General features: G+C 40.7%; 1 protein-coding gene across 2 annotated transcripts; it reads right to left on the bottom strand.

The window, feature by feature from the left end:
• Positions 1–1173: 1173 nt before the first annotated feature.
• On the bottom strand, positions 1174–20406 carry grhl2b (grainyhead-like transcription factor 2b). Of its 2 annotated transcripts, none has more exons than XM_072370413.1 (16): positions 20051–20406; positions 18013–18202; positions 17597–17664; positions 16088–16451; positions 15401–15459; positions 15028–15184; positions 13380–13491; positions 9790–9884; positions 4933–5091; positions 4127–4184; positions 3828–3967; positions 3411–3448; positions 3145–3236; positions 2308–2393; positions 2150–2214; positions 1174–2062 (listed from the first exon to the last, which is right to left on the bottom strand). In XM_072370413.1, exons 1-16 carry the CDS (start codon positions 20068–20070, stop codon positions 1948–1950), a joined length of 1818 nt encoding a protein of 605 aa, XP_072226514.1. In that variant the 5' UTR covers positions 20071–20406; the 3' UTR covers positions 1174–1947. The 2 variants fall into 2 exon arrangements, with proteins under 2 accessions (XP_072226514.1, XP_072226513.1); XM_072370412.1 differs by having other exon boundaries at positions 16088–16466; positions 20051–20405.
• Positions 20407–20787: the final 381 nt, after the last annotated feature.

Here is a 20787-nt window from a genome sequence, read left to right as displayed (position 1 = left end):
TGTCATTTTATGTCGGTTGGTCACTCGTATAAATCCCATAGGTGGAGATAACATGTCAGATAAGCTGGATTATGAAGTTATTCTTAAAGACCGTTGGGAGTTGTTGTGAAATCTTAGAGAAAAAAGTCCTAAAACATATCTGCCTAACGTTAACGTCCAAGTCTCCGGTTAAAATTTCCAACCAGTATTGAGGTTTATAAGGCAAAGCAAGTTTCAGTAACATCTGCCCCACTAGCCTTAGCTTAGTTTATATTAGTTTATGTTTAGCATGCGAGCAGTTAAAGAAAACCCAACAAAACGAAATCAAATAAAAAATTCTTTGATTTAAAAAAAATAAATAATTTTTTATACGGACTAAACTTTTCTGCCGTTAGAAATGTATAATTTCCTTGAAACCAGCGTCCCTGTTGCATTAGTTCAGGACTTTGACTAAACTACTCCTGTTTTCTTTAACCATTCTTTACTGGCATCTTTGCTTTGCTTCATGATCAACTTTCTCTTGAGTTCACGGACAGATGTCACGACACCTTTCCTCTGAAATGATGCTGACCTGTCCTGGCCTGAAAAATAACATTACCTTTAATAAGTGGAAACAGGCAGCTTTGTTCTCTTTGAGTTGTATCTTTCTCTATACAGCCTTGGAGTTCGTGCACTCCGTTGTTCTTCCGTTTTCCTCTCACAATGAGCTCAATAACATTTATGGTGAGAGAGCTGCCTTAAATTTACTCTGATTTCACGCGTGACCTTGCCGACTGTTGCTCTTGGAGTAATCTTTTTCGGGCCAGTTGCTGGAATTATCTTGAATGTCCACCTTGTGAACACAATCTGTCTGACTGTGGTTTAGTGGCGTCCACTTTAGAGATGATCTTGTAACCTTTTCCAGCCTGACCAGCACGAGTAACAGCTTTTATGAGGCTCTCAAAAAACACACTTCCCTTAAACAAGTCCCTTTAAATTCAAGGGCACCCACTTCTCATCAGATTTACTGGAAACAACTGACTCTAATTTTGCTCTCAGATTAATGCTAATCCTTGGAGCCTGCAAACTTTGCCACTAAAACTCTGTTAACAAACTTTCAAGAGCCTTTGTGATTGGTCAACATTGACGTAGAAAGCACCATTTAGCCCAAACAAACTGACTTGATAATGCTAGTTTGACCAAAAACGACATATCTCTGCTTATATCTTTATTAGCTTTTCAACACATCCAAGCGCATGAAAAATACAGCGTATAACAGCTAAGTACCATTTATCTCCAATGAGATGATGTTTACAACATTTCTTAATAATTAGTATCTCATGTAAGGCCCTTCTAATTAACACTTAAGCTATTTGTTGAAATGTAAATGCCTCATCACTGAAAGTAAAGGGTAAGCAACGTTAAAACTCCTCGAGTACGACGATTGTGGGAGAAATCAGTGAAATGTACCTAAGTAATAGAAATTCTCGGATAAATTGTTAAAGAAATGCAAAACGTAGTAATAAATAAAGACATATCTAGCAAAAACATACTCTGGCATGCAAATAAGCTGCTAAATTACTTGGGATGGACTAATTATCGGTGCGGCCACGTACGATACATCAGGTTCTTCAAGAAGCTGCAGAAACAGAAGTCTGTACAGAATGAGAATACATGTACAAAGTCTTTTATACAATAAAAATATTCATTTCAACGGGAGAATATGGGTCTGTGGTCCATAATTTCACTTCACAGCCTGTTCACAAGAATGTCCTTTTTTTTTTTCTTTTTTTTTTTATTAATATCACCGTCCTCCTTGCGCAGAAAACATGACTCGCTTCGTAGCGTAAGTGTCAAGGGAGGAATCACGGGTGTTAGCGGCGCTCCACCAACAGACCGTCTCCAATAACGTCGGTCAGCTTATCGGTCAGTAGTCACAGCTTCTCCTTTGACTTATTCTGCAGTCTCTCAGGTCCCGCCGACAGGCTTTCAGATCTCCATCAGCATGATCTTGTAGGCGTCTGCGTAGCTCTCGATGCTGAGGATGAAGGTGTCTTCGTTGGAGTAATGCTCAATGATGTTGTTATCCATGTTCACCAGGATTCTGTCACAAACCACAAAACGCTCATTGCACGCGCAGACAAAAAAATAAAAACCGAACTATGACTATCCGCCATGCGTCCTCGCTTACCCTTTTTTACTTTTCTTGTACACTTTGGCTATCCTCTCCATGGGCACACCGTACTTCTCAGATATCTGTCAACGACAAACGAAAGCAGTTGGTCAACGGGCGCCCAGCAGCGAAGGATTTTGCCTTTTGACGCATGCAGACGAAAAGGCGGCACTCACAGCCTCCATCAGGCCCACGAGTGTCGGAGACTTCAGCATCAGAGCGTCGAACACCTCGTCCGTCTCCTTTCTTACATACAGCAACACTGCACACAGGAGGGAGGAGAGCACACCTGTCATTCTTATGACCGCTCTGCATTCATTTCGTCATCAATCTGTGTAATGACACCCTGACAAATGTGTGACTATTACTGGTGTGACTCACTGCCTGTGACTTTGGCCTGCAGCACTGACAATTTCACAGCACTCGCACTGCAACGCTCTCAACAGATTTCCAACAGATGCATGCTGAGGGCTCTTATTTTGGCAAAATGAATGATCAGAAAATATATTTTGGGCTATTAAATTGATAAGAATATGATACGCTTCTGCAACAAAAACGTGGTTCATATGGAAGACTGTATGACTCGGGCTTAGTGTGACATTTTATACCCATAAAGTGCATAAAAATGGAAATATAAGCATCGATGAGGCTCAAGAAACAGCCGCTATGTGATCCTTCAGGGGAGACACTGCAGCGCAGTTTGTGGTGATTTGATATAAAACATTAAGTCCTCATATCTGACTAGATTGATGTGTTTTTGTTTGACAAATTTCCTTCATAATGACTCAATAAAAAGAAAGAATTTGGGCTTCTTGGAAAATGGCCGGATCTAAGGGGGGGGTGGGGGTCTAGGCAGAATGTGTCTAATGTGTCTAAACAGTGTGGTAAATCATCAGAAATGTCAAACTTTCTAGTCAGGATGTTTCCCAGCTCCTCTTCCTGGTCTGGATAATCTCTTCAAACAAGACTATAGTTTTTAAAAAGAAAAGGCAGAGTGAGCAGCCGTGTCGCACCTCTCTTCTGCGTCTCCTCTTTGATCTGTTTGTGAGGTGACGGACACAGATCTTCCTCCGACGGCCTGAACATCCTCTTAACCAGCACGCTCCTGAAAACATACAAATCTATTATCTACCGCACCCACCCTGAATTCAATCTGTTTGCTTTGTGGTATCGTGCACTTCCCCCTGCATGAGGTTGGTATATGTGTCCACTTTCATTTGCATGCCTTATATTTGTATAACTTCAATGATGTAAACATTTCCAGTTGATGCAAACTCACCCTTCTCTCTCGATCTCCTCTGTGTTGAAGGTAAACACCTAGAATGAAAGTACCATAAAATAATGGAAGTGTAAGGCTTCTTGCACAAGCATAATATAAAGTAAAATATCTAAAACGAAATCTTTTGTCACATCAGGAGGATCAGAATGTTGAGCTGGAATCCGTGCCCGTGCGACATCTAAAATGCTTCTTAAAATGCTAAAGTTGTTCAAGCGAGTTTCATAATGTATTAAATGTTTCAACTGAGCAGCAAACATTTATTCAAAGGCCAACTAGAGTCTGTCAGATGCATGCAATGGGGGTACAAAGTGAAATAATGTAGTTGAAAAGTGGTTCAAAGCAGAAAAATATGTTGAAGGCAGAGCTCCGGTGTCATCCTTGGGCATAGAAACTGATAGGAAGCAGAGTGAGTCGTACCTGTCCAGCCCTCTGCAGGTTGCCGAAGTGAATGTCAGGGATGAAGAGGACCGGCTGGACATCCAAGTCGGTCATGGTCTTGAAGTAGGTGGTGTCTGACTTTTTGGGAACACTTATCACTCCGACACCGCCGTCTTTCCCTGGACACAAAACAACATAGAGAAGAAAAGTGTTTTTCATATTTACAAGATGGAGAGATGTTTACAGTGGGATTTATAAGGTAAACAAGGCCACGATTTTCCACCTACAAGCTAAACTTTTCTATCATTTTGACTCATAAAAAAAAATATGGCTCAAACCTTTCGACTTCTTACGGAATAATTTCCTCTCTTCGTCCCTTATTTTCCTCTCTGCTCCCTGAGGGTGGGAAAAAAAAAAAGAGGACGTCAGTTTGTAAGACTCGTGCCGAAGAACTCCTTCAACAAATATAACAAGAGAGCATGGTGTGTGTTCTGTATGCACAGGTGTGCTCTGAGGATAGCTGCGCTCTGACCACTAGAGGGAGGACTGATGTCAGTATTTAACTGCTTCACTGCAGCTGAAGGCCTGAATGCTTCTCCAACATTTCTGTTTACCAGGCTGAAACAGAAACGCACATTTCTCTGTAATCCTGAGCGTTGTCACTGGTAACACTGGTAACTTTTTTCCCCCGTATAACTGAAAATAACTGAAAAGATGAGAATCAATATCACTTTCTGTGATGAGCTCTAAGGTGGAATTAGTCTCCTGTAATTCTGTACATTTGTTTAATGTGAAAACCTCATAGTCTTCATGAGCCCCACATATGGACCATATGAAGATTCTGCCACTGCATTTTAAGTAGAATTGCTTTTTCTGAGTCATACTATATCTTTCAAAGTCCCACAATCCAACAGCGCCAGAACAGTAGCATTAATAACCCCCCATCATGAAAGGAAGGTGTGTAGACAGTCTACAAAAGACCATACTTGTAAAGTAACTACGTGATGCTCATTGCATTTACGAGTCCAGCTAACAGAATGCATCTGTGTGTTTAGTCTTTCTTGTAAAAGGGATTAGGTCACTTGTTCCAACAGCAGTACTGGACGAATGGACCGAGACTTTTGAAGAAGAAGCGATTCGTCACCTTGTCACAGAAGACCTTGATCTGTGAGTAGGCCCTGTGGAGCGGCTTGTCTCTGCGACTGTTGTAGCTGTACGTATCGATCTGGATCATCAGAGGAAGACCCTTCACCCCCTTCTGAGAGGAGAAGTCTGTACTCAGACAGTTGACTGTGATGAAGATCTTCCAGGAACACAGCAAAAGGAGAGAGAGGAGAGATTCACACAGTTCAACTTAAACTCGAAATAAGAATTCATAAACTTGTGAAGAACATATAAATTTCAGTTCAGATGACACTCATGCTCCCTCCTGGCTGAAGGCTGTATCTGATTTCTGAGTCTATAAAAACCTCCGTGGCCTACTGTGAATTAGCCAGAGCTAAAGACGGTTTCACGATGTGACAAGTGCCTCATTTTATCAGGCCTCCGAGGAGCACAAACAAAATCCCTTTCAATTCTGCTGCGTTTTGCTCGGAAGAAATCTCAGCGGATACAAAACAAAACTGCTACACAAAACCGAGAGGCTGATGTTCTCTTTCTGCTCCGACGGATCCTATCTAGTATCGCATTTCTTGTTCTTTGCCTCTGAACACATGTCACCATCAGTCTCTGGGTTTTGTTGTTAATGCCGTCAGCAACAAAAGCCTCGGTGGTTGGTCATTAACTTGAACCATAAAAAAACCTCCATTAGCAACAGCAGCCAAGAGGAAAGCTTCATTTGAGTGTCTCTAAACCCGTGAAGTTAGAAACCACCTCAAAGCATTTAATGGTAATGCTTCACTCTAAATAAAGAGTCTCATTTGTTTAATGTACACTACTTTGTGCATTATTTCTCTCTTGTCATCTCTTAATTATGTTTCAAAGCAAATTTTTAATGAATTTCACTGCCTGTGGATTTCTGTGTATTTAGACGTGATGCTTCTGTCTATTTATTTGTCAGGGAACATGCACAATAACATTAATATAAGAGAGGAGATAGTTTGTAGCAGGTTTAGACACTGGCTAATATCTATCTATAATCACAGAGCAGGTAAGCACTTCGTCCTTGAAATCCATTCCAAGGCAAATCTGAAATTCTTCCCACTTTCAAACCATCAGGAAGCTGTCTCCCATCCTTAATGGACCTTCTTTTAGGGACTCTACCCTCTGCTCAACAGAGATCTCGTCATCTGTTCCCAGCAAAGTTGCACAAATGCTCTCACTGGTGGGGGTGCCATATTATGAGCTATTTTAAAAACATACCAGGGTACATCTGAGTGTGTAATTACATTCTCAAATCTCTGTGAGTATGTTATGGGGCTTCCACTGTTCTACCAAACATGAAGTTGCAGCTAATTTTGACATAAACATGTAATTATTCTGATGTACTGCAATGTTTTACACAAGGTTAACAAATGGTCTTCTCCTTGTTGTAACATTAACATTGTAACTACCTCTTTTCTTAGCAGCAAATCAGTCATAACTGAGAGGTTACCCGGGCATGAGTTTGATCAAGCTGATTCCAGAACGCCCTCTGCAGGATCGCAAGGTGCATTACTTCTAATGGTCTCTTCAGTTTTAAGTCTAAAGCCCTTACAGACTGCATTTTTTATTTATTTGAACAGGTTACTGAGACTTGAAGTTTTCTCACCTTGGCATGAATGTTCAAATGCTGAACAAAACATGATAGCCCTGGTACAAAGATGCAAAGATTATGCTGCAATGGTTTGTTACAAATGCTTTTATGGCTTGATTACAGAGGATCTAATTGGTTTTAAAGTTGTCCAATGTGTTTGACACAAGCAAGAAACAAAACTGTTTGATGTGAGAAAATGACACAGCATTCGGAAACTTACTCAGTAAGTTAGTTTTTAATTTGACTGAGAACAGCTATGTTATAGTTCAGAATACAACTTTTTTTGCTTTTTGAGCCCAAGGGTTGGATCCAAGATCGTATTTGACTTCTTTACCTTTGCATTGCAGATTTTTTCTTTTTTTCACCATCAACATAAACATTTGGAAGGTCCTCTGATTACACTTCCTACTGAAATACATTGTGACAGTCTTCTCAATATTCCATGATAGGCATGAGGATTTCAGTCAATCTGATACTTTATCCATTATCAGTGACCACTTAATAACTACATGTTCAGCCTCTTTATCAAATATACACATGACTGTGTCATCTGCATTCATAAAATATCCCACATCATTACACTAGCAGATGTACATGAGTTTATGAGGGGTCTCAATATTGACCCCTGAGGCACGCCATTGTTACAAGCACTTGATGATGATCCACTGAAACTCCAATAGTTGAAAAGCTGCATCAAAAGCCTCACACACGTCCAAAAGCACTGCTAAACCTCCTGTGTCTAAATGTCTACAACAACTTCTGTGAATTCACTTTGAAATGTTCAGATATTACTTTTCCTATAACTTTGGGGTCATCAACAGGTCTGTAGTTGCCCACTTTCAGTTTCTTTCTACTTTTTGTCTATCTCCAGCTTGGGAAACTGGACCTACCACAGCGGGGCACAAAGAAATGCACCTTCTAGTACTGATCTATTTAAAGTGTACGTAAAAGAAACCATTAAATAGTCCTTGTATATTTGAAAGATTATGCTCAAGTCAGAAGTCACCAACCATTAACTTGATTTACAGTAAACTTACATTTTAAAGAAAGGTGTGTCATTAGAAATGTCATCTAGGGTTGGACTGCCTTTCTCAAACATCAGCTCTGCCCCAGTAAAGCAGTGACTAAGAGCTTGAACTTACTTTGAATTTGCAAAGTAAAGGTAACAGATCACAACGTTAATTACAAAATAACTAAAGGGATTCTTGTGCTGCTCACACCTCTTGTTAATACTCATCTGGTCACCTCAGTGACAAAGTTTCAAATCTGGATTTCAACATCTCAATCAGCACAACACTTGTTTTCACAGCCTTGTGCCAGAGCTGGTTGCAAAGCCTTAAGCTTGTGTGACATGAGGAAAAAACATAGTGATGGTGCTTCTATAAAATGGTGTTGAGCAGGTACAGGTTTTGGTGGAAAAGGAGTCAGCTCATTGTGCCGTAAGTCTCTTGTTTGTGTCTATTCTAAAATATCGCTTTGTGCATGGTTTTATCAATGTTTTATTGTTAGTTATTTTTCTTTTATTGGACTATTTTCCTTTAAAAATCTCCTTTATTCCTTTAAGGATCTCATTGAGAAAAAAAGTAATTTTTCAATTGATATCACTTCATGGTGCAAGTAACAAATCTGAAAAAATAATGGCATAAAACACAAGCCCTATAGCACTATATACTTCAATCGGTTGGTATAGTAATAGTAATAGGTAATTTTTAATAGGATACCATATTCACTGAAAAATTTGCTTCACTTAACATGACAACAGGACATTCAAAGGACAAACATTGAAACATTTTTTTTCTATGTAACACTGTTTTTTTGTATGGTCTTTGTCAAATAAACTCTAAAAACAATAATACCAACAAAGAGCCAAAGCTAACCTAACCTGGAGCTATGCTAATAGCTTATTGATCGCTCCGTCTAATAAAAGAGACTAATTAGAAACTCTGGCCTTCCTCACCTCCTCGCTCTTTTTTAAATTAAGAAAGAGGAGGGGAAAACATGGAACTTCACTCAAACTTGGATGCATGGCCATCAAGGAGCTCATGAGAAGAAGATAACATTGAAGGAAACGTCCATATTTTTTGTTATTCCAACAGTTAACAGTCTTTTGTTGTTGTATTACGTTGGTTCATACAGGGAACCTTTCACATACTGCTCAACCCTAACCTCGAAAACTCTCCTTTTGAATACTTCACATGGTTTTTGCTGACATCTTTTTTTTAATTAACCCATAACCCTGTATCATTGAAGCATGAATTAATGCAAATCATGCATTCCACAAAATAAGATCATTCATTCAGATCTTTCCTAAAATAAAATATACAATGCATAAGGTACAGAGGGAGGGACCCTGTATGTCTGATAGAGTTATTTAGATTAGTATCTTACTTGCCATGAGGCATTCACAAGTTTGTCACTGAAGTGTAAAAAACAAACAAAGTTGATATTTCTTTGAACTAGAGGGATTTACCTCGGTTTTAGTTCTGAAAGAGGCTTATTCACACTGACTTGTCACATATAATGAGAGAAAAAGAAAGTGATAGAGAGACATAGAGAGATAGATGTGGGCAGAGTCAATAATGGCAGGAGAAGTGTGCTTGGATTTCCTCCAGCAACGTCTTTGTCTACAGGCAGCTATTGCTCTGAAAAAGTCAAGAGTTAGACAAAACCCACACACCAAACAAACACACAGAGTTACTCATGTTCACACAGAAATGAGGGCAAAACAAACAAGAGAGGGTGGGGACGTGGACTGGTGTGTATTGGCCCTTGGGGGCACCTCTGGAGTTCAAACACTGACGGGGCTACATTTTAAGGAGTGGCCACAAAGGAGTGGGCTTCGCAAAGACAAAGAGAACAAACAGAGCAAAAGCATGCAACATTGCCCATTGGTTTTAACGACACACAGTTCAAAACGTGGCAAGCTGAAGAGAAAGAAGCTGCTTTCAGGACTGAATTCTGCACTAATCACGTTATTGTGGGATTTAATCACCAGTATCAAAGTGAGCTCTTGGGTGTTTGTGATGTCTACAGGTCGGATGCTTGCATCACAGTTAATGTCAGTTCATTCGTCAAGCGAGTGCGTTTGTTTGCCAACATCTGAATCAGCGCAAAAAAAAAAAAAAACCTGTCCTGCTGCTTCTTCAACATTTACAACACGCCTCCAGTGAGAGTAAATATAGTAGATTGGTTTCAGGGAAAACTACAATGATATCCAACTGCTGCACGCAAAGAGAGAGAAAAACCTGTCATATTAGCATTTTGTACCTTGGCCTCCTCGTTCACGTCCCAGGTGAAGGAGATGGCGTTGTAAGCGATTTCTTCAATATTCCCGATTGTGTTGAAGCTCTCCTTGTAATCAGCTGTGAGGACAAATAGAGTCGAGGTTAACTCCTGCAAAATTTCAAACATACCACAAATTTGCCCCAAGTATCAGACCCTCCTTCCACTGACCGCTCAATGCGCACCACAAATTGGTCAATAAAAGACAAAAGCTGGTAGCTATTGTTTGTTAAGATAAGCAATCAAATGGCACACTTCAATTTTAGAAGATAAAGCCTTATCTGCTTGAGCAAACAAACTCTCAAGCTTCAAAGGCAGCAAAGAGGAAACACAGCAGGCTATTCGGGTCAGGGGACCAAATTAAAGGCCAGCTCGATGATGTGACTATGCACAGGGCCGACTCCATGGTATGCTGTTCAAATGTTTATGTTCAAAACTTAAAATTTGCAAAAAAGTAAAAAAGTAAATAATTGCATGACTATTTTACTCGAAAAAAATCATGATTTCTCTCGTTTCTAAAGGCTCTCAAGATGCTACGGGATGTTGTGGGACTGCTTGCTAATGATATGATAGAAAAGATGGAAGTTCTATTTGTTCATGGGATGTGCAATCTGTATAAAAACCAGAGTGATGCAGGCCTTAACCTTTAACCAACGTCTACTTGTTGAGTTTTTATTTGGACAGATATTTGGCACGCCTCTTTGAAGAGGAAGCAGTGAACACCCTATTCTTTAGTGATGTCCTCCATCAAACCGACTGTCGCTGCATCGACACTTCCTGGTTCCCCAGCAGGTGCACAAAGCAGCAGGGCAGGCTGCAACATGCCTCCCTGCTAACATCCCCTATTAAACTGCCCCATTCAAATGATCCATCCTGCGACTCCCGGCGTCTAACCCCCGCACCCTCCACTGCTATTCAAACCAGATCTTTGGGCATCTTCATGTTACATCAAGCTACAGTCTGACCCTCGCTGTAAGCGGGTGGAGTGCGCTCTGTCATGTGACCCACAGAGCCTTCCTTCATCACTCGGCTCATTTATCAGCATGGCCGTTAACAGGTGGATGATGTTTACAGAAGCTGCCTCCGTGCGCAGATGTCTCTCTGCATGTGTCAGTATGATGAAAACTATTAAAGCCCTCTGGGTGAAGCTGTTGGCGAACGCCATCTATCTCTGTATCGCATTTGCACATTAACACAAACACAGAGTCATTACACTTGCAAATGCCAAACAGGAAGCCGGAGGGATTCATCCTAAAAAAAAAAACAATACCACACTTCCCTCACAACTCTGATGACTGTATGGAACCTGCTTAAAATACGTCCAAACTATTGAGGAAGAGGGCCGGTTGCGAGAGTCTTTGGACCTTTAAATAAGAATAATTGATCTTATAACTAGGAAACTGACCAAATGACATATCAACTCTACCACCATCCTAATATATTACCAGATAAAATAGGATTTTATCTGCACAAAAGAAGATTTTGTCATCTTCTCATGAAGTTCAGCCAAAAGGTTTTTTTTGCTTTAAAAAGACATTTCAAACCTCTTTGGAACTACACAGATTTGTACTTGATTATTCGTAAAACGTGGTCTGTTCTTCATCCGGGCCACTATTGTCACTACACAATTTATCTTAATAACACAGAAAGATATGTGCCACCTGTATGTCTTTACTGAACACATCGAGTGTAATCACTCACCCTTGGAAAAAAGGCGGGTGAAGCTACTCTAACCACAAAAATCTTCCATCAGAAAGTTCCTCAGGGAACTTTAAGAGAATTGCACAATGATGAGGAAGAATCTTCAGCAAAAAATGAATATTTGTGTTATGTTAAACAAAAGAGGGGGGGGGGGGGGGGGGGGGGGGGGGGGTCATGCCTCAACTCCCTCGAGTCATCAGTCTATCAGATTTGCTGTATCTTTAGACTGTTTTAAGCTGCTTTTGAAAAACAGACCTCTGTTCCTGTTTTATGTCGGGATTGTCTTTGTTTGTTGGCTTCTTCCTACTCTGTGCATCAGATTTGAACCTATTCTTCTTTGTGTGTGCTTGTTTTCATGTCATGATGGGAACTTCCTGTAAACGTGGGGACGAAACTGATATTTTTGTGACTTGGTTTCAAGATCAGGGAGATAATTAAAATTATGGCAACATTTAGGATTGGCGTCAGGATTAGGCCTTTAGTGGAGATGGTTAAGAGTAGGGAAAGGGGTTGGAGAATTAATTAGGGCTAATGGACTGTCCCCGTCAGGATGAAGAAACAAGTGTGTAATTTTAGTGGTTGTCACAATGGGAACTGCAGTTTTTATGGTGACGGCCCGCTCCTTTTAGAATTAAAGTTGAATTTAAAAAATTTAAAAAGGCTTGTTCCTGTAAAATTTGGATGAGGTACCTCTGTCTACAATTGTGATTTATACCAGAATTGGCGACCCATCCAGAGTGTACCAGCGCGCCCCTGGAAGCAGGTTGATTGGATGAAAATCAAACCTTATTCATGCAGAAATTCTGGTAATTTCAAAGGATCACAAACTTTCTCCTGCAACTGTAATGTTGCACCTGAATCATTGATATTTGACATTTGGTTTCTGTTAAAAGTTTTTAAAAAATACATTAATCTGACATATTTCAGACAGAAACACATTCATGACAGAAACTAACAAATCCGGAGCGTACTTTGCATCAGAACTCAATTCTTTCGTCCCCTGTCCTCTCCTTTAATTCATCTAATGACTGGTTCAACTGTTCTGACAGATGTAGAGATGCCTTCGAACTGTAGGCTAATTGGGTTTTGTTTCAGTTGATGTAAACACAATAATCAAGATGAAGACCTAAACTGTGAAAAAAATTACTTTCAGCAGGCCAACACCAGCTGCTGTAACAGTGTGGCAAACATTCCTCTCCCTGTCCCAACAAGCTACATAGAGGTGTGCGTACTTCTGTTTGTGTGCATCTCCTTTCCACCCTGAGTCTCCCACATACCTCTGAATCTCTGCCTGCTCAGCAGGCCCAAGCTTGTCAAACGCAAACTGCCTACAAACTTTTCACACACATTCATTCAACAAGGCGTAGAAAGTCGGTTCAAATTCAAACGGATCAACTGAAAATCAAAGGCGGACAAAAGGTCAAAGTGTGAAGTCTGAGAAGCTTCAGATCAGCACATGTATACTCGTGGGAAATGCTGTGAGACAGAAAGGCTGCCGCTGCCGTTTGACTTGTCATGTTTTTGAACTAATCGGTATTCTGGTCAATCTCCAAGGGAATGTCGAGGAGATTAGAGGATTTAAGTTTTGTGTCTCTGCAACACCTTGACATTAAGAGACTCAGGTGTGTGTGTGTGTGTTGGATGAGAGGGTGTCTGAGAGAGGGTGATGGTGGGCAGCTGAGCAGCCACAGGCAGACAGCTGGGTGGAGCCTTGTTTGCTCTGAGTTTGGTAATGCTTTGTTTTTTCGTTAAGTACATTCCAGCATCCGCAACAACATAAATCTATCATCGTGTTGTTTTTGTTCCAGTGTTTTCATGGTTTGATTCACCCGTTCATCTCAGGCTTTACAAAAGAAGCGCTGTGAAAGTCTTACCAATGTCTAGGACTCGCTGCTTGGCCGTGTGCTGCCGAGAGTGCCAGTACTTCCAGTATTTAAGTTGCTCGTCTCGGTTCTTATCCTCACTGAACACAACCATGATCACACTCTGTGAAGACAACAAGGCAGGAAAACGGTCAAATATGAGCCCTAAATGAGCATGTACATGCGCTTTAGGCTTTATGACTATTTAAGGGCTGGGATTATGTAGCGAGGTCCACCTTCTGCCACCGTTGTTCTGGTTAAGAAAAATATTGATAATACTCATGAAAGTCACTTTCAAAGCCATAATAGTTTGCTGTAATGTTTCTTTAGATCTGTTTTTGTTTATTCTAACAAAGAATATGTAAACCCAGATTAGTAAAACCTAATGGCGACCAGTGAACAGATGAGAGCAGGTTGAAGACCTGCCTTTAAATAAGAATAATTTATATTATAACCAGGAAACTGACCAAATGACATATCAACTCTACCACCATCCTAATATATTACCAGATAAAATAGGATTTTATCTGCACAAAAGAAGATTTTACGCTGACACCTTGATCTCTTCTCATGAAGTTCAGCCAAAAGGTTTTTTTTTGCTTTAAAAAGACATTTCACACAGTTTAACAAACAATTTCATTATTGACTGAATGGCACCTACAATCATAAACATTCAGGAAGACTTGTGACAGGTGTCGACACTGTTGAACACCCCTTCAAATAAAGTGGCACCACTAAATCCCATTAGTTTCCAGTCTTTCTTGTGACTGGTTATAATTGATCTGGGCACAGTTATTCATAAAGCTCTAAAAAACAGTTTTCTAACTGAGTCAGTGAATAGTAAAAATAATAAAGAGAGACAGATGTCGATCTCAAACATCTGAAAGCCAGGCTAGAAAATCAGAATCTGGCTTATTTACATTCAAGATCAGCTTTGATTAAAATCCAGATGTTGCTGTGTTTCCAGTGTGTCGCACATGCATAAAATAGGTCAATTATCCTTAGACTTTCTGCCAATTTACAGTCAAACATCTGGCCAAATTTTGGGTTCTATGAGTATATAATATAATATACTAAAAGAAAAATACTGGCAAACTATCATCTTGTAGATATAGATCAGTAGATATATAGTAACAAAGGCCTATTCCAGATATATGGGTATCAGCATAAATATTGTCCAATTAAAACCAATATGAAGCATTTTATCACAGAAGACAATGCAGAATGCATGGGGTCATTTCAAGATAGTTTTCTATTATATTTGCTGAATGGCTCTGTTTACATTAATATCAGCACTGTCTGCAGCACACATAAATACCTGCCTCTTTTGCTGCCAAATGCTCCACTATATTCACCAGCTGGCTGCAAACTGTGTCTGACTGATGTGAGGGTGTTTGAGCATTTCTGCAAAAAACAGCTGCCTGCCTCTAAGTGAACCCCCCCGGCATGGATACAGATTGAAACCACAAAGATGCAGGCTGCTAAACTAAAACAAGGTATGATTAATGTTGGTGATGAGAGAAAACCCAAACTAATCCTTTCACATCACTCATTTACCGCGATTACAAAAAGTATGTATACTTGCTTTAAAAAACGCAGGCAAAATGACAGTTATTGTTCTCAAATAACGGGGGAATAATCAGACCGAGACTCCGCTCACCCGGACTTTACTGATGGGGTGACGGAGGCGTTTGTTGGCGCTGAGCTCGTTGAGCGTCACAGCGTAGAACTGGCCTTTGTTCAGATAGGTCATTGGTCCCTCGCCCTGCTTCTGACGCAGTGATCGAGTGGCGTCCAGCGTGTACTGGAAGCTGTCACTGCACACACACACACACACATACACGAAAAAGAGATGTGATCACACATAACAAAGGGGGGATGGGGGAACAACAACACAGAGCACAAAAGCCTTCAACAAAGTTCACTTTTTCATTCCTTTATGGATCACTTGCAGCCTGTGCGTTTATTAACGGGTTGCACCTGAACATTTACACCTTACTTACACTGTGCTGTGATAACAAAAGTCAACTTACACTCTCTCCTGATGAAATAAGAAGTCATCTGTAGCCAAGGCGGAAGGTGAATGGTACTTCTGTTGAAAATTTGAAAAAAAATGTATTAAAAAAAATTTAAAAAAAACACAGAGAAAGAGGAAACTTTGAGAGGAACTGGTAAAACAATGCAGCAAATTAGCAACGAGTCAAACTCCTCAGCAGCAGTTTTCTCATCAGTAGAGATCGGAATGACAGCAGAGTGTCGAAAAACACACAAAATGATCACGTGTAGGCTGTGTGAAAGGTAACAACCATTTGTCTCTGTGTCATCAAACATCAACTCTAACTCAGCATATTCTTGGTTGCATTTCTTTTTTAGTGTTCATCAGTCTTTATACTTTATCTCCTTGTGCTACATTTCCCAAAGTGCCTTTTTACAGCATAGAGTTTATGATGATCTAGAGCTTGTGCGAAGATTTCATCTGCTTGAGTTTTGCAAGGCTGCTATCAATGTACATTTATAATCTGACTCAATTTATAAATGAGGTTTTCCATTTTTGGGCCTATATTTCAGGGAGAAAAATAAAACTTTGAACCAGCAAACTGCATGAATTACAGCAACAGTAATCAATGTTATTGGCTGTCATCCCTACAGATCCATCTACAGCTGTGCCTTCAACACCACAGTGAATGTCAACTTTGGGTCCAGACTCCTTGGTTTCTCACCCTGTCTGTCTCCTCCTCATATGGGCTGTCAGGTGTACTCCGTTGGTCCTCTTTCACATATGAGTTGTGACTCACAGTGGTCACCTCATAGGGACTCTGCTCATAGACAACCCGTGCCGACTCTTCTCCCTCCACCCTGTAGTGTAGCCCAGATCCTGCCATGAAGACGGGAGCGTACACTTCAGTCTTGACCACGGCCACAGCCGGAGAGCCTCCATCCGTGGAGACTGGCTCCGTGGAGCCGCTGTACTGCTCCCGTTTACTGTCCTGGTGCTCCGTGTTGAGTGACAGGTTGACGGGGACAGACTTGAGGACCTGAACGTGGTTGTCCACTCTCTCCGCCTCGTTTTGGCTGCTGGGGTTGCTTGGCAACATAGACCTGAGTAAAAACATGGATTAAACAAGATTTGTGATGTATTTATTGTATTTAGCAAAGAACTTATTAATTTATTAAAGCCCTACTGCAACCAAAAGGAATTTTTAAAAAATCCCAGCACCAACACCGATATACATTTTAAAGAGTGGTCAGGTTTTTTTTAACCTTTAGCTGCATTACGGAGCAGTTTTTTTACAAGCTGTTCTCCATTTTGTCTCTCTTTTGTAAGACCCCCAATGCACACCTTGAGAAGCAGCAAAGGTAGAAGAGAAAATGACTGAAAGCTAACAAGCATGAGCTGCGTTTGTCTGTATCTGCCAGAGGTATGCAGCTGATGAGGTGATCCATGAACATTACTTAGAGTTAGGGTGGGTAGAGGAAATGGTTGTTAGTAGTGATTTGGATAAAAAGAGGAATCCAGTATGCAAAAATGGCAAAAGGTAAAAAATAGAAATCCCCATGGTGCATGAGATAAGTCTACCTCGATGACTGTTTCCCATCATGTGACACCCGCCACAGTAACATCAACCATGGAAACAACAGATAGCGACGCCCCCACGTCAGTGAAGAACAATTAATACAACAACAGCAAAAATAATGAAACAATGCCCACAAAATAACAAAAAAACCTCTTCAACTAACTCCATCTTGTGTTGACAATTTAGTTGAGTAATGCAAAACAGCTCTGCAAAATCAGTTTACTTCTGATATTTCAGGTAAATATTTCAAGAAATCATTAGAAACCTCAGATATACAGAGCTCAAAGGGACACATGTAGCATCCTCTTGTGCTACAAAGAAAAAAAGGACAGAAGCCGACTGCATCATGGCATCTTTTGTGTTTCCTCTTTTTACTCAGGGATCGGTAACTTGTTCTAAGTTGTGGACCAGGCTGGGAAGCAAGGCTCGCTCATCTGTGATATCATCTCACATTCATGCTCACAGTGCTTGTCTTAAATCAGTGGGATCTAAAGCACGTAGTTTGTTATCCGTCGTGTGTTTTCACTGTAAGAAAAACCGAAGCTTTGACATGACGTGCATCAGGAACGGTCTTCGAGCAACAGGATATTTAACATATTTTCACGGTCTTTCTGCCTGTGCATGTGCGAGAGACAGAGACATCAATCCACTGACCTCTTTTCCTGCTCCTCTGCGAGTTCAACGACTTTGGGAACTGTCAAAAGTCTCTTTTCTTTCGGCACCTGGAAAGAAGACAAGGAGTTTTGAAAAAGTCAGGATCAGTCAAAACTAAAAGGTTGCTCCATATTGCATTTATTTTTTTTTATGTGCCACGTGTGACATATCGACTGTACACCGTAGTTTTTGTGCCGCGTTCTCTTGGAAAAAGTTCCTTTACTGGAAAAATGTTTCCACTGACATGTAAAATACTTCAAAATTAAGTCCCTTCAAAAAGAAAACGGTAAATGTAAACCACTGAAATTCATCGACTAGTTACAAGTCATATCAACTTGTAACTAAACTGTCGTGCTCTGAGACATCGCCATTCAAGTTGGAAACTCATGACCTATGATGGGACTGTTTTTGTGTACCTTGTAGTAGTCGTAGAGGAGGCCCAGGGCGTTGGCGCTGTCCTCGTCCCCATTGATGCTCATCATGGCCTTGGTGGCGGCTGTCAGCGGGTTCTCCAGGTACGACCTCCATGCCTCATCCTCGCTGGTGTAAGCCCGCCGCACGGTAGGGTAAGAGCTCTCGTTGGGGACGACCACCACCAGACGCTTACTGAAAGCAGGGGGAACACAAGCCGAGGATTTTAAAGTCCATACGGAATAGGACTGATCTACTGTTTTAAGCTTGGTTTCTGCTCTCTTCAACTATTAATCTTTTTACTCTTTGTTTTTAGTTTACAATGTATCACAAGGTAAAGGATTAAGCGATTAACTATATCGGCCTTTATGCCTGTCAGGTTTTGTGTGTGTGTGTGTGTGTGTGTGTGTTTGTCTCACAGCTCTTTAGTCCCACTTAAGTTGAGATCACAGACTAGTAAAACACAGTGTTGCCACAACATCCCTTCCAGCTCAGCCAATCACAGAACACGCCCTGACTGTGTCAACTTGCACTTGTACAGTAAAAAACAACGTAATGACACACCATTAGGGATGATATTAATTTTCTCTTAATGTTTGCAGCTACGTTTTGTTTTTTTCATCAGTAACTTGATTTAAATAGGTAATATAAACCAGGGACATATAAATGGCTTAGAAATCTGCTCTATGAAATGGATTCATGAGGTGAAATTGATTGTAACAGGCATTAACAACTGTTCAGCGGCCAAAACAACACCATATTCATGCAAATCATTATGGTAAAAGATGATATAGCATCACATGTCTGTTTTCATATCATAACATTTAATGAGGCATTAATTTTTCTGGTTTCAGCCTTTTAGCTCCTTGTTCTGATGAGTTACTCTTCCTCATCTCAGCCAATGAATCCCCCTTTTTTTCCCCCACAGATTTTTACGTTTATCACAAACGCCAGCATCTCCATAGCAACAACAGCAGCAGGTACAGGAAAATTAGACATCTGGCAGAAGTTTATCATTTGAGCACGTCTGCTCTAGTGGATTTCTATAAAAAAAAATGTTAACACTGCGTGTCAAAATAGTGGCAGACACCTGTTATTCCCGCTGATCCAGGACGCTGGGAAAAGCAACACTACAAAGTGACGGAAAAATCAGCGGCACGCAGCCTCATTGTGGCAGTTTAAGTTGTTTTATGATTTAATTCAGACAGGTGTATTCATGCCACAAATACAACAACTTCAAATAACAGAGACGGAAACTTTTGAAGGGTGATTAACCACTGAGCTGTTTCAATGATAACAGCTACAGAAAAAGAGATCAGTTTACCTTGTTGTCGATACATAAAGTCCTGTTATAAACTGTATTACAAAAAAAAACCCACTTCATTACATTATTATTAGCGTTTGTTGTTGATTAAACATCCTGTTATTTCTTTCTTCCAAGGTAAACTTTATTATTACAGCATCGTTATTTGTAATATAGTAACGATTTTGTCTTTTTATTTAGAGAGCGTACATTCATACATTGCTTTTTAATAGCCAAAGCAGTTCTCCAAAGTTAATTTATTATCAATAAAAAAAAAAAGTTTATCATGTTACAAAACAACACAGAAGGCCACAGGCTTTATAAACTGCCCTCATTCACAAGCAAATCCAACGCACACTCTACCGTAGGCCATAAACAGGAAGAATTTACGCAATCCAGACGTAGAGCTAGAAGTCTGCTTTCTTTCAAAGACATTAAAGTGTTCACAAGCTGTTCCTTGCACTTTGAAGGCTTTTCCATCAGTCAAAAATGGCGAATTCCGCTCTAAAGAAATCCACGGCGCCAAAGTTGTCAACCTTTTCTCTTCTGGCCTAGAATGGCTCCATATCTGTCAGAAATGACCATCCACAGCTGATGTAAAACCGGAGAGCCCTACTTTTCGTCGCATGACTAACAAATCAATTCCGGATTTAAAGCTTAGGTGTAATGACAGCCTCTACAGAAAACAAGTTTCTCCCTTCAAATCATCAAACATCCTCTCCTCCGACTCGATCACTTACTTGTCTGTCTCCTGTGACATATTTTTGCTTCCTCTACGATTCTTCCTTGTGAAACTGGACTTTCAAGTCGGAGCAGGTAATAGAGTGAGTGTGTTGCCAGAAGTTGGGCTACAGGTAAGTCGACTTTTCTCGCCCCGCGTCTTTTCACCCTGCCTCTCTCTGTGACTGCCCCCCCCCCCCCCCCCCCCCTCCGCTCCTTCACCTGGCAGGTAAAGCCGCTTTTGTCCCCTGCAACCAATCACGTTGCTTGTCCCCTGGTCAGTTTGCACGCGGATTATGACAAATATCAACAAATATCCTGCTGCCATGCGTTGTAATATTTGCTTTTTGCTCGCTTTAATGGCAGCGGGTCAACTTTGGCAGGAATTCTTTCACTGTAAAAGAATTGAAGGTGAAGGCGAGTCTGCGGCTGATTGGCTGCCGTCGGGCGTAGCGTGCATCTGATTGGTTGGTAGGTCAGGTAGAGGCCCACCTCACCCGCAAGTGAAGCACAAGACTATTGAGGACACAGCGGCACGGGAAACAGGGAGACCCATGTAACTACCCCCCCCCCAAAAAAAATAAATAAATAAATAAATAAAAATAAATATGGAGTCTTTAACTCTGATTCCTTTCCAGAAAACAACACTTATAATAGGAATTAGATATATTTGACGAGATTTGAGGCTGACCAAACACTACGTGCTATCTCGGGTTTTCTTTCATTCACATCCACCGATTTAACCTTTTCACCCTCT

This window comes from Leuresthes tenuis, unplaced genomic scaffold, assembly GCF_036924035.1.
Source record: "Leuresthes tenuis unplaced genomic scaffold, fLeuTen1.0.hap1 SCAF_18, whole genome shotgun sequence".
Lineage (NCBI taxonomy): Eukaryota > Metazoa > Chordata > Actinopteri > Atheriniformes > Atherinopsidae > Leuresthes > Leuresthes tenuis.
The sequence above is the reverse complement of the archived record's forward strand: the minus strand, read 5'-3'. Positions and strand labels throughout refer to the sequence as shown.

What these genes read in the sequence shown, in the direction of transcription:
- grhl2b (XM_072370412.1), bottom strand. Translation starts at nt 20,070, where the DNA reads ATGTCACAGGAGACAGACAA. An exon ending in TTATTTCATCAGGAGAGAGT is followed by an intron (nt 15,185 to 15,400) that starts GTAAGTTGACTT and finishes GTGTGTGTGCAG; the next exon opens with TGACAGCTTCCAGTACACGC. An exon ending in TCGTGGGCCTGATGGAGGCT is followed by an intron (nt 2,215 to 2,307) that starts GTGAGTGCCGCC and finishes TGTCGTTGACAG; the next exon opens with ATATCTGAGAAGTACGGTGT.